The sequence below is a fragment of the Paramormyrops kingsleyae genome, chromosome 14 (assembly GCF_048594095.1).
Source record: "Paramormyrops kingsleyae isolate MSU_618 chromosome 14, PKINGS_0.4, whole genome shotgun sequence".
NCBI lineage: Eukaryota > Metazoa > Chordata > Actinopteri > Osteoglossiformes > Mormyridae > Paramormyrops > Paramormyrops kingsleyae.
In genome coordinates this window covers 14,028,300-14,052,669 of record NC_132810.1, presented here as the reverse complement: position 1 = coordinate 14,052,669, position 24,370 = coordinate 14,028,300, and the positions used below count along the sequence as shown (strand labels likewise).

Genomic DNA, 24,370 nt, shown 5'->3' with positions numbered 1-24,370 from the left:
CCTGCTTGCTCTGGTTCTGTGAGTGTGGGGGCTGGTGATCCAGAACAAGCCCCTCTGCTCTTACTGTCTCAGGCTGGCTGGGCCGTGTCTGGCGGCCTCTGGTGGTTGGTCCAATTATTCCACCTCCCAATGCTCATCTGGCGCTGAGATACTACTGTCATGTATGGTGTATAGTGCCAAATGTATGTACAGAACCCAAGTTCGCAGGGATCTCTTAAAACCAATGCGACATACTTGATATCTGTAATGGTGAACAAGAGACAGGCTACTACCACGCTGCCATTTGTGTTGGCTGTGTTCAGGGCCCTGTTTGTTGCAGATGCGTGGTGAGTGCTGGTGAACACTGCCGCTGGTTCTGTTTGTTATACAAGTGCACGCTTACATTGGAGCTTCTTTGAAGGCATGCGGGGCTCTGATCAGCTGGTGCTATGCACATGCAGTTGTGCAACTGAACGATTGATTGTACAAAAAATTGCAGCCACCTTTTTAGACATTGCCAACAAGTAAATGGATTGCTGCAATCCACAGAAACAACCCAAATCTAGACTGCAAAACGTGGACTTGTCATTTCTGGCCAAATAATAGGTGATAATAGAAATATTTTTTCAAAATACAGCCAGAATATCCTTTGGCGTCCTCGTCGTTAATCTCGTCGTCAAAACCCGACCTTGGAGGTACGACTGAGCACCTAGGCTTTTGTAAACCATTACACCAGGGTTCCTCAATTCTAGTCCGGGGGGGTCGGTCTGGGACAGTTTGCAGATTCCCTACTCAAACACACCTACTGACTCTTGCAATTGGCTGGTGAGCTGAATAAGGTGTGTTGGAACAGGGAAGTCTGCTGACCGGAACCGGGGAACCTTCCTTTAGGCTTCGCTTTGCATATTTCCACAGTGTTGACATCAGGTATATATCATTCAATTCAATTTCAAAGGTTTTATTGTTGTCCCTATAAATCAACACATCGTGCAACGTAAAGGAAGGAAATATGATTCCTCAAGCCCCGGTGCATGTTACTGAGAATAGAGGAAGACGTGCCAAGTTAGCTGAAGGAATGGAATTAAAGTGTTATGACAACAACTATGGAAATAATGAAAATAGATAAAGAAAGTTGATACAAAGGTCAGGAAAGCCGGTTCCTGGCCACGTAGCATCGTCCGTGGTTCACTGGTACTTTGGTAAGTCGTTCTACTGCTTTCAGTTTAAAACTTTTTGTATTTTCCACCACTAAAGTCAACCATGTTACAGCGTGTTTTGTCACTTAGCCTGTGTGACTGGGCGTGTTCTGGCAGGGAAGTGATGTCAATGCATACCCACTACAACGGCAGACATGCGTGTCAAGTGTTCTGCACTCGGCTTATCAGGAATGGGACACCCTTAAATTCTTGTGCTAAGTGCATGAACATACCTGCCAAGTACTTTAGTGTGTAAGTGCAGAAACAATGGAACAAGTAAGACAAAGTCTCAGTATAGCTCACACACCACGTTCCAGCAGTGTTTAGAATGAGGGTGATGTGGAATCCTGTATGTGTATGAGCCAGATCCCCCCCCCCACGTTTCTGGGTGTGGTACAGGTGGGGCTGTGTGTAGCAAAAGAGTGCACACATCTCTCTAGAGGCATTTCCAAGGTTTATTTAGATTTGTTTCTAATATGCAGTTCTAACTGTACAGCCTTGGTAGAAGCTGTTTGTGTCTAATGATAGCACCATGCTAACCCTGGCCAAGCTACTATCACTGTAACGCGTTTAGCACGCTAAGTATAACACTTATGGCCGTCAGCCGTGCATCTTCCTGATATGTCCCGTGACCCCCCCAGCATGACTGGTGCCCTGCTGTCTTGTTGGGGGTGCCGCCTGTGCTCTGCTGGGACCCTTCATTCAACGTCTGTTGGCCTGGCTGTGCAGAAGTGCATAAATGCGCCAGTCCGCTGTGTCTGCTGGCTCTTTCAGAATTCCCTGCAGCTCCAGTGCTCCTCAGGGCATGTTCTCCTCAGGGCATGTTCCTCTGTGTCTGCTCGCTCTCCAGAGGTTCTGGAGCCCAGTGACTCGAGGTCCTAGAGGTAGGGCATCTTTGTAAATCTCCAACCATGTTTATGGGGGACACATTAAGAAGGTTCACCCACCCCTGGAGATTACAGCCGCAGCACTTAGACCCCTGGTCAGATACTCCGCACTTTGTCTGTCTTTTGCTCTCTCCTTCTCCCTCCTCCTTTCCCTCCCTCCAGCTTTCTCTTTCACTCTCTGTCTCCCTTTCCACCCTCCTTCCTGCAGGACTCTTGCGCATGGGGGGGTTCCCGTGACGAGACCACAGTACATGGCGGGGAAGGCTGGGTGACACCGCACTCGGAAGGGATGGTGTGGGATGTGTGATGGTGAAAGACGTGCCCTCAGACCCCCACACCACAGCTTGTGGCCTGATGTGTCAGTGTGAACACAGGCCCTCAGCTCAATAACAGGGCACGTCGGGAACACAGAGCCTTTCTCAGCCGGGGACATTGCTAATGTGTCAGGGTGTCCATCCCGGGCTCCATCGACCTGCAGGTCCCTTCGAGTTTCAAGGTGCCTCCTGCCCCCCCAAACACAGCATCTCTGACACCCCATACAAGGAGGCTACTGTTTGACCTTCAGGAGCTCTTGTGTGGTGGGTGGGGCAGGGATAAAGGTGATAGGATGGAGGGCAAACAGTCAACAATGGTCATAACTGCACAAAGGGTCACCTTGGCAACTGTGTCCATGGGAACTTCCTCCATCACATCCATCTCAGAAAGTAGGGGGAGAGCCTGCTGACTCAAACCTGCTACACTACTGTATCTGCCCCACCCATGTTCACATCTCTTTGCAGGTTCATGCTAGGAAAGAGTTGACTGGGGGGGGGGGGGGGTTGTATTGCCCCCTCCCCCCCCCAGGACACCACAGCCCCCTCTTGTGGGTCAGACCTCTCCTGAGTGGGTACAAGAGGCCTAAAGAGGTGAGTAGATTGCACTAACTCTTCAGATCCCGCTGTGCGTGTCATACCAGAGTGCTTCCTCTTTGGAGGTCAGATCATGCTACACATATCCTCCTTTCCCAACCCACAGCCAATCAGCAGCACTGCTATTTATTGCCGCCTCCTGTAGCATTCAAAGCAGGGGCCGAAGGGGAGTGAGATTTCTGCAGGAAGTTCCCTTTTTAAACCCTTCACTGTCCTTAAGGGGGCGCTGTTAGGTTGACCAGTAGTTCCCAGAATTCTGAGCGACACCTGCATTTCATTGAGTCTTGGACCAATGGTTTCTCCTGGAAGGCTGGTCCTCTGTTACACCTGAATGATGTTCACTGAGGGTTTTCTGTTTTTGGGGAACTGTGGAGGCAAACAGCAGAGACAGCTGAGCGGGTGCTGGGGTCCCTATGCAAATTATGATGAGCTCAGCCAATCAGAAAGCAGCGTTTTAAAAGAGGACACAGGTGGCAGATAGATAGAGGGGGTATGGACAGCAGAGCTCACTGGTTATACCTTACTGCGCAACAGCCCCCCTGTCTGGTGCTCCGGAGTACTGCACTCTGATGAACTCTTGGCCTTGTCCTTGTTGTTGTTGGGCTCATTGTCTTTGATGATGTCATACTGACGGCAGAAAAGAGCTATGACACCTGGGAAGGGGGGGGGGGGTCAGATGATCAGGAGAAACCAAAGGGGGAATTGGGCAAATATTAATTGACAAGCAGTCAAACCATAATGTTAGAAAGAGCTGAGCTACTGTCCACAGTCCATACCTGCTCACATGATGAGCTCCACCACGATGACGATGACCCTCTCACCTGCCCGCATGATGAGCTCCACCACGATGACGATGACCCTCTCACCTGCCCGCATGATGAGCTCTGTCATACTGACGATGACCCTCTCACCTGCCCGCATGATGAGCTCCACCACGATGACGATGACCCTCTCACCTGCCCGCATGATGAGCTCCACCACGATGACGATGACCCTCTCACCTGCCCGCATGATGAGCTCCACCACGATGACGATGACCCTCTCACCTGCCCGCATGATGAGCTCCACCACGATGACGATGACCCTCTCAACTGCCCGCATGATGAGCTCCACCACGATGACGATGACCCTCTCACCTGCCGGCATGATGAGCTCCACCACGATGACGATGACCCTCTCACCTGCCCGCATGATGAGCTCCACCACGATGACGATGACCCTCTCAACTGCCCGCATGATGAGCTCCACCACGATGACGATGACCCTCTCACCTGCCCGCATGATGAGCTCCACCACGATGACGATGACCCTCTCACCTGCCCGCATGATGAGCTCCACCACGATGACGATGACCCTCTCACCTGCCCGCATGATGAGCTCCACCACGATGACGATGACCCTCTCACCTGCCCGCATGATGAGCTCCACCACGATGACGATGACCCTCTCACCTGCCCGCATGATGAGCTCCACCACGATGACCCTCTCACCTGCCCGCATGATGAGCTCCACCACGATGACGATGACCCTCTCACCTGCCCGCATGATGAGCTCCACCACGATGACCCTCTCACCTGCCCGCATGATGAGCTCCACCACGATGACGATGACCCTCTCACCTGCCCGCATGATGAGCTCCACCACGATGACCCTCTCACCTGCCCGCATGATGAGCTCCACCACGATGACGATGACCCATCTCACCTGCCCGCATGATGAGCTCCACCACGATGACTATGACCCTCTCACCTGCCCACATGAGGAGCACCACCACAATGATGATGAGCTCTCCAGCTTGCAGTTCAGGGCTCTGTCCCACTTCTTCCATCGTCACCTCGTCTGCAGGAGAGGGGCTGGGTCAGCACGCCTGTGTGCCCAAGCCCGACTTGCACGGCTACGCTGTGGCTGTGTCTTGTGGTAAGGATGTTGCTCATGGAACCTGGCTGTGTTTGGGGGTGAGGATGTCGCAGCTTTAATGTCTCTGTGAACCGCGCTGCTGTGATCATGTGACACCTTTGTGAGTGTACACGTTAGTGTGTCCGTGAGTGTACATATTAGCATGTCTGTGTGTGTACATGTTAGTGTGTCTGTGAGTGTACATGCTGACGGAGCCTGGCTGTGTTTGGTGGTGAGAATGTCACAGCTTAAATGTCTCTGTGAACTGCGCTGCTGTGATCATATGACTCACCTTTAGTTTTGGATGCCTGCTTCTCAGCTTCCTTTGGGGTACGAAAGTGCAGGGGAGTGCTGGGTGGGCTTAGGCCCCGCATGCTGATGGCCTGCACATGCACGGTGTAGTCTGTATCCTCCTCCAAGTCCCATAATGCACAATAGCGGCTGGTGGTGTTCACTTCCTGGATGAAGCGCAGCATGCGCACATCCTTCTTCTGCTTCGAGTGACACACACAAGAGTCAGCTGAACACATACGGGATCACACACGTGCTTATGTGGACACACGCCTCAACTACCTGCTGCGTAATGGCAAAGCCAATGATGGGCGCTCCTTCGGGGATGTCCCATGTCACCACGGCGGAGCTGGCCGTCAGGGCCTTGACCGTTACATTGACGGGGCGTGTCAGGTTGTCTGGAACCAAAGACAGTGGAGGGGGTTACTAATCTCCTCTCTTCCTCTTGTTGTCTCATTCTGCACCTATCATCATGAAACCCAGGAGTGTACATATTAGTGTGTCTGTGAGTGTACATATTAGTGTGTCTGTGAGTGAGTGTTCATGTTAGTGTGTCTCTGTGTGTGCGCATGTGTGCCCATATAGCTGTGTATGCACCTGTAGTATAAGAAAAGGGGGAATCTAGACAGCCACCCAGCCCAAAGCCACAGGTCAAGCCCCGTTAGTGGCACAGTTACTGCAGCACAGTTCATCTTTCTTGTTGGTACCAACGGACAGAGAGCACATGGAAGCCACTGCTCCTGCTCTGAGCTGAGAAGGATCCTGCAGACGGCACCGATCACCCTCCAGCCTGGACCGCTGTCACTGTAAATTCTCACCTGCTGCTAATGGGCCGAGGTGGACATCTTCTTGCCATGTACTGGTTCTTCTAGCTGTGATTACCCAGAAGCCATTTCTCCCCTGCTCTCTTCAGAGTACAGAGAGATAATGTGGCCTGAGAGCTTGTGAGCGCCACATGGAACGGTGCTCTCAAAGTGGGCTGTCTGCTTGCTGAGCTTGAGGGATGCCATACCAGCCCTGACAGCATAAAAGGCCTTGCCTGGGGTGTCCCTTTGGCAGTATTTCACCATTTTTGGCCCCTTCAGGAGTATTTTGTATGTTGTTTATTCAGAGAAAATAACATTCTGAGGGATTAGAACATAAGAATATAAGAAACTTACAAACGAGAGGAGGCCATTCGGCCCATCAAGCTCGTTTGGGGAGAACTTAACTAACAGCCCAGAGTTGTTAAAATCTTATCTAGCTCTGATTTAAAGGAACCCAGGGTTTTAGCTTCCGCTACACTAGCAGGAAGACTATTCCATACTCTAACTACATGCTGTGTAAAGAAATGCATCCTCAAATTCGCTTTAAAATGTTCTCCCACTAATTTCCACCTATGACCATGAGTTCTAGTACTTAAACTAATATTGAAGAAGCCATTTGGCTCAACAGCATCCAGACCCGTTAGAATCTTATAGACCTGGATCATGTCCCCCCTTAGTCTCCTTTGCTCGAGGCTGAACAGATTCAGCTCAGCTAAGCTCTCCTCATAAGACCAGGAATAATTCTTGTAGCCCTATATCGAACCCTTTCTAAAGCAGCAATGTCGTTTTTAAGGCATGGTGACCAATCCTGCACACAATATTCTAGGTGGGGTCTTACCAAGGAATTGTATAATTGTAGCATCACCTCCCTTGACTTAAACTCCACACACCTGGAGATATAACCCAACATCCTATTGGCCTTTTTAATTGCTTCCCCACACTGGCGAGAGTGGGACATGGAAGCATCAACATACACACAAGGTCTTTCTCATAATCATCTACCTTTATTTCAGTGGAATCCAGAAAATGTCTGTACTTTATATTTCTGCTCCCTGCATGGATTACATTTGTCTACATTAAAATTCATCTGCCAGATATCAGCCCAGTCGCTAATTAAATCAAGATCCCGTTGTAACCTCTGTGCTGCTAGATCAGTATCTGCTACACCACCCACCTTGGTGTCGTCTGCAAATTTAATGAGTTTACTGTATGTATGGGTGTCAATATCATTAAATAAATTCTGTGAAGTGTAATGTGCAGATGTTGAGAAATATTAACTGTGCATTTGTGCAAACTGAAGATGTGCAAAAGAGCTTAATGTGCAAAAATTACAGTATGAGGTAGAATGTCAAGAAATATTAAATGTGCATTTGTGCAAATGAAGGAGATGTGCAAAAGAGCTTAATATGCAAAAATTACAGTGTGAGGTAAGTGATGATGTCCATTAATCATATTCCTGTAGGCTGTTAAGGAGTCTGATGGTAGTGGGGGAGAAGGAGTTAAGTTGGGAAGTTCTAGATTTCACACTTCTGTACCTCTGTCCTGAGGGCAGAAGTGTGAACAGTCTGTGTTGGGGGTGTGTGGGGTCTTTGAGGATGGAGGCAGCTCTCCTCTGGACTCTGCGGTGGTAGCTGCTCTCCAAAGAGGGCAGTGGAGTGCTGATGATCTTCTCCGCAGTCTTCACCACTCTCTGCAGGCGTTTACAGTCCATAGCTGTAGCTCTGCCGTACCACGCGGTCATGCAGCTGGCCAGTGTGCTCTCCACGATGCAGCTGTAGAAGTTGCTGAGGATCTTGGGTGACATCCAGACCTGACTACAGGTTTAAGTGTGGGTATGGAGTATTTGGTCTGATTGAGGATTCTGGGGGTAGATTAATTGGTCTGATCCAGGGTTTGATTGTGGGGGTTGATTATTTGGTCTGATTACGGCTTGGTTGTTTGGAGTTGATTATTTGTTCTGACTGTGGTTTGATTGTGGGGGGTTGGTTATTTGGTCTCATTAGGGGTTTGATTACATGTTTGATTATTTAGTCTGATTATGGTTTGATTGAGGGATTGATTATTTAGTTTGATTAGGGGTTTGATTATGGGGTTTCATTAGTCTGGTTAGGGTTTGGTAACGGGTTTCGGTTATTTATTCTGATTACAGTTTGATTGTGGGGGTTGATTAGTCTGATTAAGGGGTTGATTATGGGGTTCGATTATTTAGTCTGATTACGGTTTGATAACTGGGTTTCGATTATTTAGTCTGATTACGGTTTGATTGTGGGGGTTGTTTTTTTTTTGTCTGATTAGGGGTTTGATTATGGGGTTTATTTACAGCTTAACACGGACCATGGCCCAGGTTTCAACCATATAAAATGAATCCCTTCTGTTTCTAGCTATTATTTACCTTCATTGAGGAGTGTGAGTGCTAAGCATGGACTTGGGAAACTGCAGAGATAGTAAACCGCTTCCTTGTTAAACTCGCTGGTTCGAACAGATTAAACGAATGAACACGAAGCAGCTCCGGTCGCTCGTTTTTTACTACCATCGCTTTAGTGGTTCAAACCAATTTGCTGTTAAGGCTGAAAGATCTGGTCAATTATGTTTTCAGGATAAGTGATATAATTTTGTGAGCTTTTAATAAATTGTGCTGGGCTTGGACAATAGAGTGCAATTCACTAAGTACAGTCCGCTTCTCAGAGAAATGTATGTGTGAGTCCTTGTGCGCAGTCTGTTGCATCGTCTCTGGTGTCGGTTCATTGAATATTGTTGATCGTATGGATCTTGGCATTGATATATTGGTCACATGTACAAAATACATAGTAAAGATCACAAAGTACAATTCTATAGTCATTCTAGTCACGACAAGCGTTCAAACAGCGCTCCATTAATTCTCAAGCTTAATAAATATATTTTTATTTGTTATTATTTCGATCCCTAAGCCAGCCGGTATGATCATAAATGTATGTTACTGGTAAGATCAGCCATGATCGCCACTTACCCGCTTGGACCCGAGAAACGCCAATACAGCCGAGAATCAAGAGCGCGGCGGAAGACGGGAAAAATCTCTCCATAGCAGAACCTGAAATCCCATTTACTGTACTTCGACAGGCAGTGTAGAGACCGAGCCCGAGTGATACTTCCGCGTAAAGCGCGTTTCAGCACTCGGGACAGCGTCCCTCATGCACGGCGGCCGCTTCACCTGGATTCTTGCTGTCCGCAGTGGGCTGCGCCGCCGGACCGTTTACGAAGACAGAGTCGAAATGTTGCAGGATGAGACGGGCTCTGCAAACGCAGCCCATTCATCCGGACGCGCTTAGTCACAGTGCGAGGATGACGGCGACACGGCGAGCTGCGGACCGGAGAGCTGGTCGCTATACGCAAACACATGCACACGCGCACACTCACGCACGGCTGTTTACCAACACAGTCTGCAGGCAGGGCGCTCCGAACTGCGGAGACCGATGTCAGTGACTGCCGTCTCACGCCAGGATGCTTGCTTTCATTTTGCATTTAGATACAGCCGTCGTGTAATAAACCGTCTCTTCTTTAAAAAAATCCTCTTTGCAGTCCCTGTCAAATTCAGTAACATGAATGTCTCTCTTGTGTTCAGCGATTGGAGACGGCTGCGCTGTACAGTTAATGGTAACTTACTGAAGAGTTGCTTATGCTGCTTGCAGTTACTTGCAGTTTAAACTTCACCAACTTACACCTCTGTTCTTTTTTCTCAACTTAGAGCTCTGTTTTGCGCGTTCCTGTTGTATTGCCTGTATTGAACAGCACTGGGATTATTTAAAGGTTGTGAATTTGCGCGTTCGTGTTGTTGTACTGCCTGTACTAAACAGCACTGAGATTAAAGGTTGTGAATCGGTTTTCGGCTCCTGCTGCCCCTTCATAATTACTGTGACACCCCGTGTGCCGCTGAGATGGAGACTACCTTCACAACCCTAATTACAGGCAACTTTTAACTAAGATAAATAAATTAAGAGTATTTTCCTTATATAAAATTGCCCCAGCTTCCAGTGTGTTAAAGGCATAATAGGAACGTCATGTCGCTCTTACCTTAATCTTTCCCTCCGTGGGTAAATCCCGGGACGCCTGCCGGCGCACTGCTGCTGTCCTGCGCCGCCGACTGTCCCTAAACCCCCAGGGGTCCCGGTGGCAGCGTGACATCATCTATTATTCAGTCTTTGCTCGGCATTAGGGCGCCTCGTGGTGACGTGCGCCTGCTCCTGCGTTTGGACGGAGAAAGCGAAAGCGCACCGTCCCCAGGCTTCTGCTTGGTATGATCACTCACACTCACAAATTTTTACTATTTTGCTGAGATAAATTTGCGTAAATAGTTAAAGGACGCGCAAACTGCAGAAAGCCGCTGAGATCTCTTTTATAACTCTGCTTATTAGTTTGGTTCTCCGAGCCATAAAGTAGCTCTGTTAAATGAAAAGCATGATTTAACCACAGTTTAATGGTCTTCTTTGGGAACAAAGGCATAAAAATAATGATCCACAATTTTTATCAGCCCTCCCCCCAATCGAAAACATTTACCTTTGCCCGTAGCTTTGCACCCCCCTGGACTCTGGGGATGGAACAGACCCGATGAAATCTGCCATAATGTTTAGCTGCAGTCTTAAATTGCTCTCTGGATCATATGTCAGACCACAGCAGATGGCATTATAGGTTGATTCCCACCTTACCAGGGGTGCTGGGTGGGGTTGGAGTCAGCACCCACCTCACCGGCGGTGTGTGGACTGATTTACACCTTGGCTGCTGCTGTTATGGCTTCCAGAGTCACTAAAATGAAATGCTGGGGTGGAGATGTGGGAGCTTCACTGTGAGCTTCTGAAGTAGATTGGATGGGATTTAAGCAGCCCATCAGACTTATGTGGCTCCTAGCTATGGGCTAACAGCTACAGGTTCACAACTACAGGCTTACAAGTACAAGCTCGCAGCTAAGGGCTCCCAGCTACAGGCTCACAATTACAGGCTTACAGCTACAGGTTCACAACTACAGGCTTACAAGTACAAGCTCGCAGCTAAGGGCTCCCAGCTATAGGCTCACAATTACAGGCTTACAGCTACAGGCTCCCAGCTACAGGTTCACAACTACAAACTCGCAGCTAAGGGCTCCCAGCTACAGGCTCACAATTACAGGCTTACAGCTACAGGCTCCCAGCTACAGGTTCACAACTATAGGCTTACAACTACAAGCTGGCAGCTAAGGGCTCCCAGATATAGGCTCACAATTACAGGCTTACAGCTACAGGCTCCCAGCTACAGGTTCACAACTACAAGCTCGCAGTTAAGGGCTCCCAGCTAAAGGTTCACAACTACAGGCTTACAACTACAAGCTCGCAGCTAAGGGCTCCCAGCTACAGGCTCACAATTCTAAGGGCTCCCAGCTACAGGCTCACAATTACAGGCTCGCAGCTATGGGCTCACAGCTATAGGTTCACAACCACAGCCTTACAGCTATGGGCAGACAGCTATGGGTGGGTCTGGGTGAGTCTCAGTGGGTCTGGGTGAGTCTCAGGGGTTCTCTCTAATTCTCAGTAGGTCTGTATGAGTTTCGGTGGCTTTCTGCTGCTCCAACTAATTTCTGTTCACCCTGTTTGTTGTTATCTGCAGATCTCAGCAGGCCCTCATGAACTTTAACCTGGAAACCATCTGGCACAACCAGCCTGAAACTATGCATGTGTGGGGGGGGGGAGGTTAAAGCTGCATTCAGCCCGATGTCGCAATGTCACCAGGAACCTTCTGTTCAGAAACAGCTGATGATCAGCATTCGCTGGCAGCTGAATATTCATGGAGTTCCTGCTGTTCTGTGGTGACGGAGGAGGTACAGAACACACGCCTCTTCCTGTTTGTGTCCTTCAAACTGCGATGTGTGACAGGGTGACCCGAAAGGCGCAGTGGGTGTCCTCTTAGGCAGGAGCCGGTGATCGCCAGTAATCAGGCTCCTCCTTTACTGGCCCCAATCTGGGAGCCCCGGTGAAGTCGCCACCGTTTACTGGCTCCAACCTGGGGCCCCACGAAGATGCTGCCATTTACTGGCCCCAGCCGGGGGCCCCAGCGAAGATGCAGTTTACTGGATTCTTCTTCAGCGAAAGTGATTTATAAGGTCACTGCCTAAAATAGCAGTAGATATGATGGGGGGTTGGTACTTAATCACGAAGGCTGTTACATTTAGAGGACTTTTATTTTGGGTGAGAGCGATGATAAGGTGTGAGATTTATAGGAAACAGGTAAAACAGAAAGTGTTTCATTTTATGGCTGGTGTGTGTGTGTGTGTGTGTTTCTTAGACGGTGGGTAGAGGGCTGCTGGCCCCTGTTTGATGTGTCTTATCTGTGTCCCCTGCCCTGTTCTGTGTGTGTCAGCCTCAAATCCTGGAGACAGTTGGCATGGTGACCAGATGTCCTTCATTACTCAGGTTCTCTCTCATTCTGCACTGCGTGTGGGAAATATGATGGCGGCGAGCATCCAGCATGGGGGAGGGGGGCACAATTATCCTTGTGTTACTGGATGTTTCCAGACTGGGGGAGGTGTGTGTTGTATGGGAGGGGGGGGGGGTTGAGACTGGGTAATGGGGGGTCCTTTGTCCTGCTCTCTAATACAGTACACTGCTGCCTCTGGGAGAGGTGTTTTTTTGGGGGGGGGGGGGGGTGCTATTCATCAACCAGGCAGTTCCAGCAGAGGGAGGTTATGAGGGTGTGGTATTTTCAGAGTGGGGGGCTTATGAAGGAGTGGTGTTTATGGGGGGGTAGTGAGGGAGTGGTCTTTACAGAGCTGGGAGCTGTTATGGAGCAATTATTTCAGAGCAGGTGGTTATGAGGGAGTGGTCTATGGGGGATTATGAGATAGTGGTCTTTATAGAGAAGGGGAGTTATAGGTGGGTGGTCTTTACAGGGCTGTGGGTTGCGAGGGGTGGTCTTTACAGAGTGAGGGGGTTGTGAGGGTTTGTGGATTAGTGTCTGTAGGGACAAGGAGGTGTATGCAGTCTCCTGTCATCATTCTGTTCTACCATGGAAAGCAACAAACACCTGCTGTGGTCTCCATGGTGACGTGATCCATGTGAGGTCTGTAGGGGGTCAGCGAGGTCGTGAACACAGTGCTGTGTCACACCTGTGTGATAAGCTCATGGGGCACAGAGCTGCCGTTGCTGGCTGTGCCTCCATCCTGATTCACTACAGGAAGGACAGAATTTAGGCTGGGACATGGAGGACAGGCTCTTTCTGGGCCTGGCGCTGGCCTGCCAGGAAGTTCGCCCGATACGCTCTGCGCTGTTCTTATTCCAGATGCCTGCTCAGCTCTTTTATTTAAGGTGTGTGACGTTTTAGCCATTTGTTCAGATGCCTGTTCTTACTGCAGTGACTCAGGTGACGGCCTTCATTAAGGTAATGAGGTTTCCTGTCAGCTGTCAGCCTCTTCAGCTGGTGCTACAGGGTGTGTGTGTGTGTGTGTGTGTGTGTGTGTCTGCTTCACAGCACATGGTGCATAGCAGCACTGTGTTACACACTTCGTAGTTGCATCTCTTTTTGAAAAATCTGTTGACTTTTCCTGACATCCTTTCTTCCTGTTTACAAGATGACATCAGTGTGTGGCCATTTATATACTCCGCTTAGCTGCTTAGATGTTTGACATGGTCATATTTCACAGCCTTTCATGGCTGCGTGTGACAGCATCTGTTTGCGGTACCATGCAGAGGCTGTGAGGCCCACGGCAGCCTGGGAAGGAGGAGGTGGCGTCTCCAGGGAGACAGGACTGTTATCGGGACCTTGGGAGATACACAGGAGCAGTGGTGATTCTCTGCAGTCCTGCGGCTTCACAGCCTGCTGCCACCTTGGGAGATGGTTATCAGAAACGAAACGTCAGGAGGTGGCTGAGCTGGCAGCGACAGGCGGCGAGCATCTCCCCAGCAACCATGTAGGGGGCGCTACTCTGCTCACTTTTGTGCTTAACAAACCTATGGAATGGGAGAGTGTTAACATGCGGTATTTACTGTTGTTTACACCCCCTACTAATGTGCATGGGGGGCCAAAAACAAGTCACATTAAATACAGTCTCTAGAGGCATGAGCATTAACATATGATGGTCATATTAAATACAGTCTCTAGAGGCGTGAGCGTTAACACATGAAAGTCATATTAAATACAGTCTCTAGAGGCGTGAGCGTTAGCATGTGAAAGTCATATTAAATACAGTCTCTAGAGGCGTGAGCGATAACATGTGAAGGTCATATTAAATACAGTCTCTAGAGGCGTGAGCGTTAGCATGTGAAGGTCATATTAAATACAGTCTCTAGAGGCGTGAGCGTTAACACGTGAAGGTCATGGATGACTGAATACTATTACTAAATGCGGAGAAAACTGAGATTCTGTTGTTTGGAAGCAAGTTTGCAGATAGGAATGCTATAATCTTCGCACTCCACTCCAAGGGGCTGAACTTTTCCCCCAGCAGCTCAGCCCGTAACCTAGATGTCATCTTAGATACAAGCTTCTCATTCAAATCATATGTGGATGCAGTATTGAAGGTGTGCTCCCTCAGCTACATAATATCACCAAACTACAACAATTGCTTACTATTCAAGACTCTGAGAAATTGATACACACCTTTGTATACAGTAGGATAGACTGCTGTAATGCTCTGTTATCTGGAAGCACACACGGCACATTAAACACCTTGCAGTCTATTCAAAATGCGGCAGCTTGAATTCTCACCAGGAGCAGGAAGTTTGAACACATAACCCCTGTTCTTAGTTCCCTGCACAGGTTTCCTGTTAGGTTCAGGACCGACTTCAAAGTTCTCCTACTTACATATAAGGCACTTAATGGTCTAGCACCTTATGTAACAGAAGGCATATGAGAGGCTGAACGCGCATTTGTGAGGTCAAAAGCAAGTTGGTGAGGCCTAAAGGGCGTTGGTGAGGCCGAAAGCGAGTTGGTGAGGCCTAAAGGGCGTTGGTGAGGCCAAAAGGGCGTTGGTGTGACCGAAAGGGCGTTGGTGAGGCCAAAAGGGCGTTGGTGAGGTCAAAAGCAAGTTGGTGAGGCCTAAAGGGCGTTGGTGAGGTTGAAAGTGAGTTGGTGAGGCCTAAAGGGCGTTGCTGTGGCCTAAAGAGCATTGGTGAGGCCGAAAGGGCGTTGGTGAGGCCTAAAGGGCGTTGGTGAGGCCGAAAGTGAGTTGGTGAGGCCTAAAGGGCGTTGGTGAGGCCTAAAGGGCGTTGGTGAGGCCAAAAGGGCGTTGGTGAGGTCAAAAGCAAGTTGGTGAGGCCTAAAGGGCGTTGGTGAGGCCAAAAGGGCGTTGGTGTGACCGAAAGGGCGTTGGTGAGGCCAAAAGGGCGTTGGTGAGGTCAAAAGCAAGTTGGTGAGGCCTAAAGGGCGTTGGTGAGGTTGAAAGTGAGTTGGTGAGGCCTAAAGGGCGTTGCTGTGGCCTAAAGAGCATTGGTGAGGCCGAAAGGGCGTTGGTGAGGCCTAAAGGGCGTTGGTGAGGCCGAAAGTGAGTTGGTGAGGCCTAAAGGGCGTTGGTGAGGCCTAAAGGGCGTTGGTGAGGCCAAAAGGGCGTTGGTGAGGTCAAAAGCAAGTTGGTGAGGCCTAAAGGGCGTTGGTGAGGCCAAAAGGGCGTTGGTGTGACCGAAAGGGCGTTGGTGAGGCCAAAAGGGCGTTGGTGAGGTCAAAAGCAAGTTGGTGAGGCCTAAAGGGCGTTGGTGAGGTTGAAAGTGAGTTGGTGAGGCCTAAAGGGCGTTGCTGTGGCCTAAAGAGCATTGGTGAGGCCGAAAGGGCGTTGGTGAGGCCTAAAGGGCGTTGGTGAGGCCGAAAGTGAGTTGGTGAGGCCTAAAGGGCGTTGGTGAGGCCAAAAGCAAGTTGGTGAGGTCAAAAGCAAGTTGGTGAGGCCTAAAGGGCGTTGGTGAGGCCTAAAGGGCGTTGGTCAGGCCGAAAGGGCGTTGGTGAGGCTGAAAGAGCGTTAGTGAGCTGGACCTCAGGGTGTGTGCAGCTAGTTGACTGACACAGTAAAGAGCTCTCCTGCATCGCTTTCTGCTGGGGGGATCAATCAGTAGGGTTAGCAGACCTCTCCCCCAAAAATGAATTTCTGGCTATGGGCCTGCAGGAGGTGTCTGATGACACCCTTCACTCCTCCAGGTGGGTGGAGTCTCTGTACTTGACCTAAGACATTAAGAACATAAGAACATAAGAACTATACAAACGAGAGGAGGCCATTCGGCCCATCGAGCTCACTTGGGGAGAACTTAACTAATAGCTCAGAGTTGTTAAAATCTTATCTAGCTCTGATTTAAAGGAACCCAAGGATTCAGCTTGCACTATGTTATCAGGAAGACTATTCCATACTCTGATTACACGCTGTGTAAAGAAGTGCTTCCTTAAATCCAGTTTGAAATGTTCTCCCGCTAATTTCCACCTATGTCCACGAGTTCTTGTATTTGAACTAATGCTGAAGTACCTATTCGGTTGAACAGCATCCAAACCTGTTAGAATCTTATAGACCTGGATCATGTCCCCCCTCAATCACCTTTGCTTGAGGCTGAACAGATTTAGCTCAACTAACCTTTCCTCGTATGACATTCCTCTAAGACCAGGAATCATTCTTGTGGCCCTACGCTGCACCTTTTCTAAGGCTGCAATGTCCTTTTTAAGATATGGTGACCAATCCTGCACACAATATTCTAGGTGAGGTCTCACCAAGGAATTGTATAATCTTAGCATTACCTCCCTTGACTTAAACTCCACACACCTGGAGATATACCCCAACATCCTATTGGCCTTTTTTATTGCTTCCCCACACTGGCGAGAATGAGACATGGAAGCATCAACATACACACCAAGGTCTTTCTCATAATCAGCTACCTTTATTTCAGTAGGTCCCATAAAATACCTGTACTTTATATTTCTGCTCCCTACATGGAGTACCTTACATTTGTCTATGTTAAATTTCATCTGCCAGGCATCGGCCCAGTCACTAATTAAATCAAGATCCCGCTGTAGCTGCTGAGCCGCTAGTTCAATGTCTGCTACACCACCCACCTTGGTGTCATCTGCAGATTTCACCAGTTTACTGTATATATTGGTGTCTATATCATTTATGTAAATTAGGAACAATAGTGGTCCTAAAATTGAACCCTGCGGTACCCCACTATGAACGCAGGCCCACTGTGACATTATGCCTCTTATAACTACTCGCTGCTTCCTATCTGTTAACCAGTTATCAATCCAGGTCGCTACAGTTCCTAAAATACCTGTCGCTTTGAGTTTAAGTAAGAGCCTCTTGTGGGGGACAACATCAAACGCCTTTTTGGAAATCTAAGTAGATGACATCATAGACCTTCTTATCATCAACTTCCTGAGTAGCTTCCTCAAAAAACTCCAACAGATTTGTTAAACAGAATCTACCTCTCCTAAATCCATGCTGGCTATCCCTCAAAATGTTATTTGAGTCCAGGTAATCTACCATTTTCTCTTTGATTATAGTCTCCATAACTTTACCAGTTATACAAGTTAGACTGATTGGCCTATAGTTTGACAAATTACTTCTATCCCCTTTTTTTAAAATGGGCGTTATGTTGGCATGCTTCCAATCAGAAGGTACCACACCTTCAGATAAGGATTTTTGAAACAGTAAAGTTAAGAGTCGGCAAATAATATCCCTCATCTCTTTTAACACTATAGGTAAGATGTCATCAGGGCCCTGTGATTTATTTATTTTGAGCTTAAATAAATAAATTACAGGGCCCTGATGGCATCTTACCTCTAGTGTTAAAAGAGATGAGGGATATTATTTGCCGACCCTTAACTTTATTGTTTACCTCACCCTTTCTTTAGTGGAGATTAAAGAGGAGGTGGCTTGCTCTCTTTTATTACTTCTGCTGCTGCCCAGCTCAGTAAAGAGGATTTAAGGCTGTGGGGGCAGGTAAGCCATCCGTCCTCCCCAGCCTCCTGTTTACTGACAGCAGATTGCTAGGGGGGGGGGTCTGTCTATTCCCCACAAAACACCCAGCCAGCTTGAGATGACAATAGTGAGTCCGGAAAGAACGAATCAGAGATGATGCTTCAGTAGTGGGCAGGGGGGAGGGGGGGTTGAGGCTGGCTTACCTGCCCCATTGCTGGAAGGGGGTTTTTGTGGCCTGTGGGAGGTCAGACAGAAGCTAATGCTGACTTAGATCATGGGAGGGAGGATGTGGTGAAGGAGGCTGAGCTACAGAAGATGACAGTCTAGCAGCATTGAGCCGGGCGTCCTTCAGAGACCTCAGCAGGAGCGTCAGGAAGACTAACGGTCAATACTGAGGGACCCTGGTCCCATTAGCCAGTTACCTGTGGCTGGGCGTCGGGGCCCAGACTTTGGAAACAGACAATTTATGAGCTGCTGTGCCCCCCGTACGAACTACAATACTTAGCGATATACGAAGCTTTCGGGAAATGCACCCCAGACGAAGTAGTGCAGGTGACCTTTCTCACCACTAGGGGGACTATCGCTTTACAAACGGAACAGGTGCACGAATTACAACAACACAATTAAATCGTTATCAAAAGAGGGGGTGGGACCCCGCCAATCACTTGTGCGCGGCAGGTACGACCATGTTGAAATAATGTAATATAATATAATACAAATTCTACTAACTGTCTTTGTTCACATTGCTCTCCCATTGGGGTATTAAAATTAACGCAGGTTAAGTCATGGAAGATATAATGACTGTTTTATAAAATACATACCCAGATAGCACACATATGTTGAAATGACACTGATTCCATGTCAGACAAAAAGGTTGAAACAACGTTGATCTTCAATGTTTCACTTTATATCAACATTGAATCAAGGTTTTGTCACCATCAGTTTTTCAATATTGAAAATCTGACCAAAAATCAATTCAGTTTCACCGTTGATAATTTAACATTAACCATTATTCGATGCATTCAACGTTGAAACAATAACATGGTGCTATCTGGAATAATTATTATTGTTTGTAATTATTTATTTGCTTAGTTATACGCATCATATTATTTATTGTGGTATTACACTAAAATCCACAGTATTAAACAATGAAGAATCGTTATTTCTTCACGTAACATTTGCGCATTTATTCTGGCATTGGCTGCGGTGGCGGGGAGGTGGATAGTACAGGTCCAAAAAGTGAAAATCCGGATTAAGTTTTTGTTTTAACCAACCTGCTGAGTATTAAGAACAACAGTCACAGAGAACTCAACCAGTTGGTTGAAACTACTTTCTTTCTGGACTTGAAGTGTCCACCTGTGCCCGGTGGTAATGTTTTCCTGGGGCGCCACACAGATTAAGACCGGTGTTCTGTCGAAAAAGTGTTGCCTTATCGAATTTTGCTACCGTAGCGCGATTCCACACCAAATACCATACATTTTACCGACCTCGGATAGTTTGGCCTTTCTGGGAACCCGTACTCGGTGACGACAGCGTTTGTTTTACTATGTGACGTTGTGCCCTGAAGATGGCTGACGGGTAAGTCCGGAGCTCCAACCTGCTGCGGCTCGGGCCCTTATATGCCTGCGTAGGGGACGTGCATCTGAAATGCAGCCGTGTGGCTCGCTCCGTGTGTCAGTCCGCGGTGTCTGCTGGCCGCCGGGATCGCTGCTTTTGGGCCGTCGCGGCCGGAGGAAACGCGCCTGGGTCTGTTTACTGATAGCCAGGGGGCAGGAGGCCGTAACCGCTACAGGGGTATCGGCACCGCGACGGGATGTGGCTTGAGGGCCCGAGCCGAGGCTCCAGCGGGTTAATGAGCGACTTTATAAGCTCTGTAGCGCTCTTATTCCGGATTAATGTCTCTCGCTGTAGGGAAGGAGGTTGGTGGGGAGGCTGGTTCCAGCAGAGCTTCCAGGCGGTCCGGGATAAGGTAAACCCGGCCACCTAACCCTAACCCCAAGCCTCTCGCGATGTGTAAGTACTCTGTGACCGTGTGTGCCTGCCCTGTGTCCTGCCCAGTCTGCCGAGGCCTACGAGTTCCTGAAGCGGGACTTGTCCGAGTTCGGCAGTGTGGTACAACATGACACTGCCTGCTCCATCGCGGCCACGGCCAGCGCTGTCCGGAGCCGGCTGGCGGTGAGTGGGGGGCGACCAGGGGCCGCGCGGAGGAGCGCGTGACCGCGGTAAAAATAACTGTGCTCTGGCTGCTGTAATAGATAGAAACAGTCTGAATAGATATTGAGCAGGCGCTGTGTAATGCGCAGTGTGGATAAACCGCTGAAGCTGTTCACAGGTGGAGGGCACCTCCGAGACCACAGAGAAGGTGAAGAAGAGCCTGTCTAACATTTTGGGGGTGATTACGGACACCCTGGCCCCGCCCCCTGACAAAACCATTGACTGCGATGTTATCACGTTGATGGCCACGCCCACGGGGACCACGGAGGAATATGACAGCACGAAGGTGACCGTCATTCGCTGAGTTCCTTACTTTTCCTCTGATACTTTAAGTGAGGCAGAATCGGCCAGTGGGTGTGGTAGCCTCTGACCTCTGGCGGTGCATAGTACTGCCCAACACGCTGAGTGTCGTCTTCCTGGTTGCGGTGTGTTCGTGTGAGAAAGCGTCTCCCTGCTGTGTGTGAAAGCTCTGCCCCCAGCACATGTGTTTGCCCCCAGGCTCGTCTGTACAGCCTCCAGGCCGACCCAGCGACCTACTGCAATGAACCTGATGGTGAGCCCCCACGCCGTGTCGGGTGTGCATGCAGTGGTGGCGATAACTGGTGCTCATTCTGGGTTATGAGCAGGCGTGATGTAACTGTCAGGCAGCCTGCTGAATGGCAGAGTTACGGGTTCGAGCTGAGGCATACCTGCCAATGGCTGCATTCTGTATCCACTCTGCTTTTCATCAGGTCCTCCAGAGCAGTTTGACACCTGGCTCTCCAGCTTCCATCTAGAGGACAAGAAGGGCGAGATCTCAGAGCTCTTGGTCAACAGCCCCTCCATCCGGGCCCTGTACACCAAGATGGTACGACCCGCCCTGCTGTGTCGGCTCTCCTGGGCAGTTTCTGCAGGTGTAGCAAGGGGGGGTGGCTCCTTTTTCTCTAGTGTGGTGTAATAACCCACCGTTATGGTGGCTGTTTGTTCCCTAAATGACAGGCCCCCGCAGCTGTGGCACACAGTGAATTCTGGCAGCGTTACTTTTACAAGGTTTTTCAGCTGGATCAGGTACAACCCTTTGGGGAGAGGGGGGTGGGGTGTATGTGGCTCTGCAGGTTAGGACACATCTGAGCTGGCTGTGGGGTGGGGGCCCAAACCACATGGCTGGTAATTTAAATGTAAATCCTAAAATGTTGTTGTTATTGTTATTGATTACTGAGGACTAGGGCTGTCGCCATCATCACCTCGATGTAATCGCGATTATATGCCTCATGCGCAGTCAACCAGGGCTTTGGATGATGGTGAAACATTAGTCAGGATGCCAGCTTTTTGCTGCTTTACGGACATTTACTTGCGCCCCACAGTTTGGTAAGCAGATCACTAGTGTGCCTCAGATATTAGTGAGATGCATATTGACACCCAAAAGGTAATAGTCTGTGTAAATTTAGCATATCCTTATTAAAATCAGTTAGTGGAGCTAAATCATGGAAATAAAATGTACTGAAGTGGCGATGAAGAAAGGGACAGCTCAACAGCTACAACATCTTTTGAAAAAGGAAATATTATGGATAAACAAGGAAAAAAGATGTTGGTGGTGTGGTGATATTTTTGCAGTGTAAAATCCGACACATTTATTAAACATTAGGATACGCTGAGTTTATACAGATCACTAACTTTTAGGCGATGTTGTAGCTGTTGAGCTGTCCCTTTCTTCAGTGCCACTTCAGTGCTTTTCGCTTCCATGATTTACTAAAACGTTAGTATGTGGCGTGCTCCGGTAACTGAATAAGGATATGCTGAATTTATATAGATCACTAACGTTTGGGCGTCACAACACATATCTGATTAATTTTTAGGGACACCACTAAACTGCTTACCAAACTGTGGGCGCAAGTTAACGTCTGTATGGTACAGAAAAGCCGCCATCTGGACAAATGTTTCACCTGTCATCTAAAGCCCTGGTGATGACTGCGCATGCGGCATATAATCGCGATTACATCGTGACATGATCGCGACAGCCCTACTGAGGACTGATGTAATGCTTTACAGTACAGCCAGACTGCCATCTAGTGGTCAAGTCTTGAGTCATGCCTGTCTGCTGCCTGCAATGTTGGCTGTTCGAATCTGCCATGGCTGTAAAACCTGAAAACTGTAAAGACTAAAAGAGTGTGACTTGCTCTTGGTGCCGGGGGCCCTGCTTCCTGGGGCAACCTGTTCCTGAGCGTGATGCTGGGACTGACTGAGTTCTGCTGGAGTCTTTTAGACTTTAACCTTTTGGACAGGAGGAGGCCAGGAGAGTCGCGCTGAAGCAGAGAGCGGAGCGGACTGCCCATTCCGAGTCCCCTAGATGGGAGGAAGATGAGGAGGAGGAGCGTGTCCGTGGTAGGTCACATGCCCGATGTGGCTCAGAAGTTTCGAGGTCTTTGCTCACACAGATGATGGTTTTGAATACCAGAGTGATGATATCACTGTTGGGCCTTTAAGCCCTGGCGTCATTCAGAGGGGTGTTCACTATTCACATGAGGAGTACACATGAGATGCACCTCGTTCTGATCCTAATTGAGCTTGGCTGCACAGTCTGACCATCTGTAGACAGAAGGCGCTCACAGCCCGAACCCCTCCTCTGTTCTCAGACCAGCTCTTTGGGGCGACTTCTGTGTCCCGGTGGGAGGAGCCTCTGCTCTCATCCCCCGAGCCGGCTGAGCTGGGGAATCGGCCCGAGGAGGCTGTGGCTCAGAAGATGACCGAGGTGCCCCTTGAGGAGCCCCAGGCTCCAGGAGACACCCTGCAGTCCTTCCAAACTCCAGCGCCCAGCGTGGGACTCAACACGATTGCACCACCCACCCAGGATGCGGCGGCAGGAGGTGGAAAAGCAGAAAACGAGGCCACGGGGCTGAAGCTGCCCCCTAGGGGCGAATCTGGGAGAGAAGAGGGGCCCCAGGACCTCCGGGTATTTGAGCTGAACTCTGACAGTGGCAAGTCTACCCCCCCCAACAGTGGCGGGAAAGGTGAGAAAGGATGAAGCTGATCTGTCTGTGGTCAGGGGGTTGGGGCCAGGTGTACGGAGCAGTGTTCTGTGAGGCTCGCATCCTGCGGGGTGTTTTTGCACGGCGTCCTCTAGTGGCTTGTTGCTGGGGTGAGTGCTCACTGGCTCTTCTCTGTCTGGCCTCAGGTTCCAGCACAGACGTCAGTGAGGACTGGGAGAAGGACTTCGACCTGGACATGACTGAGGAGGAAGTTCAGCTTGTGCTGTCCAAAGTCAGCGGCACTGGGCAGGTACCAGACGCTCGTCGCTCCTGTGAGGGCAAGGCTCCGTGTGTGAGAGGCAGCCTCTACGGTTGGCTTGAGACTCTTGGGTGTGTTTCTGTCTCGCAGCTGGAGGAGGAGGACTGGGAGAGCTGGGACTGAAGAGGAGGCCCAGAGCTGCTGTCACACTGTGGACCTCCTGGCCCATGGCGCCCCCTGGCGTCACTCCTACTCCATGCCGTCACCATTTCCCTTGCTGCCTCTGTTCTCGGGTCGCCAGCGAGCGGCTCTTCCTGGGACTGCACGCTGTCGCTCAGAGGCCAGCGCTCGGCAGATGGAGGCGGACATGCCCTCCTCTTGTGATTTCTGGCTTCGGGGGTAATCTCGTGTTTCTGTGGGAGCTTTGAGCCGGTGTCTGGGGGCGGCTGGCCCTCCGCCTGCTGGAGGAGCAAGCGGCCGCCCGGGGCTCAGAGGCGGGGGGGGCCGGGCTGTGCACCATTTAATGTAATGTCACCTTTGCACTTTTCCTCCTGTATAGAGCAGCCATTCATAAATCTTTCTGGGTGTAGGATTGTCATAAAGCAGAGCTGATTATTAATATTTGAAGTGTAAGATGATATATATTAATATTTTTGTGTAACTAATGTATTCTCTTCTTGCTTTGTATTATCTGGACTTGCTAAGCGCCCGCTGTCATATGCAAGTTGAAATAACTGGGTTAAATAGAAAGTTCTCAGCCGTGTCCTGGGACAGTCAAACCCGGATCTCTGACCGCTGGCCCTCACTCGGCCTCTTGGCCGTGCCGTCTCACGGGGCCCGGGCTGAGGAAGACAGCTAAGCAGAATGAAAACCTCCTTCGTGTCTTAATGTCACGCCCCCGCATCCCCAGCTGCATGTTTGTGACCTGAGTGTGACAGGCTCTCTGTTGATTGGCCCATCATACAGTCACATGACCAGAGCTGGACGCAGCTGGGAATAATAACCTAAGGTTTGCTGTACAGCGCATGTCTGACATTTTCTCCTTGATGGAGGCATATGTTTATCCATTCCTGTTTATATTTTTTGCTAATTAATAAACATAGTGCTGTCA

The 24,370-nt window shown here is 49.4% G+C and overlaps 2 protein-coding genes across 10 annotated transcripts; one reads left to right on the top strand and one right to left on the bottom strand.

Moving 5' to 3' along the window:
- Positions 1-1,616: 1,616 nt before the first annotated feature.
- Positions 1,617-9,298, bottom strand: LOC111859625 (fibronectin type III domain-containing protein 5b-like). Of its 9 annotated transcripts, none has more exons than XM_023842458.2 (6): positions 9,151-9,298; positions 5,440-5,555; positions 5,159-5,360; positions 4,720-4,809; positions 3,490-3,623; positions 1,617-3,336 (listed from the first exon to the last, which is right to left on the bottom strand). In XM_023842458.2, the coding sequence occupies exons 1-6, from the start codon at positions 9,248-9,250 to the stop codon at positions 3,292-3,294; spliced, it is 687 nt and encodes a 228-aa protein (XP_023698226.1). In that variant the 5' UTR covers positions 9,251-9,298; the 3' UTR covers positions 1,617-3,291. The 9 variants fall into 9 exon arrangements, with proteins under 9 accessions (XP_023698226.1, XP_023698224.1, XP_023698227.1 ...); XM_023842456.1 differs by having other exon boundaries at positions 1,617-2,053; XM_023842459.2 differs by having other exon boundaries at positions 5,159-5,357.
- Positions 9,299-19,284: 9,986 nt separating this feature from the next.
- On the top strand, positions 19,285-24,370 carry bsdc1 (BSD domain containing 1). Its single transcript, XM_023842522.1, has 11 exons — positions 19,285-19,419; positions 19,753-19,810; positions 19,900-20,016; positions 20,174-20,341; positions 20,554-20,608; positions 20,787-20,902; positions 21,034-21,102; positions 22,317-22,416; positions 22,668-23,042; positions 23,207-23,310; positions 23,410-24,370. Exons 1-11 carry the CDS (start codon positions 19,409-19,411, stop codon positions 23,440-23,442), a joined length of 1,206 nt encoding a protein of 401 aa, XP_023698290.1. The 5' UTR covers positions 19,285-19,408; the 3' UTR covers positions 23,443-24,370.

Coding starts and splice junctions, on each gene's coding strand:
- LOC111859625 (XM_023842456.1), bottom strand. CDS start 9,250: ATGGGCTGCGTTTGCAGAGCCCGTCTCATCCTGCAACATTTCGACTCT. Junction 5,361..5,439: donor GCTTTGCCATTACGCAGCAG/GTAGTTGAGGCG, acceptor TGTCACTCGAAG/CAGAAGAAGGATGTGCGCAT. Junction 4,810..5,158: donor GCAGGCATCCAAAACTAAAG/GTGAGTCATATG, acceptor CCTCTCCTGCAG/ACGAGGTGACGATGGAAGAA.
- bsdc1 (XM_023842522.1), top strand. Junction 20,903..21,033: donor GGGCCCTGTACACCAAGATG/GTACGACCCGCC, acceptor CCTAAATGACAG/GCCCCCGCAGCTGTGGCACA. Junction 22,417..22,667: donor GGAGGAGGAGCGTGTCCGTG/GTAGGTCACATG, acceptor CTCTGTTCTCAG/ACCAGCTCTTTGGGGCGACT.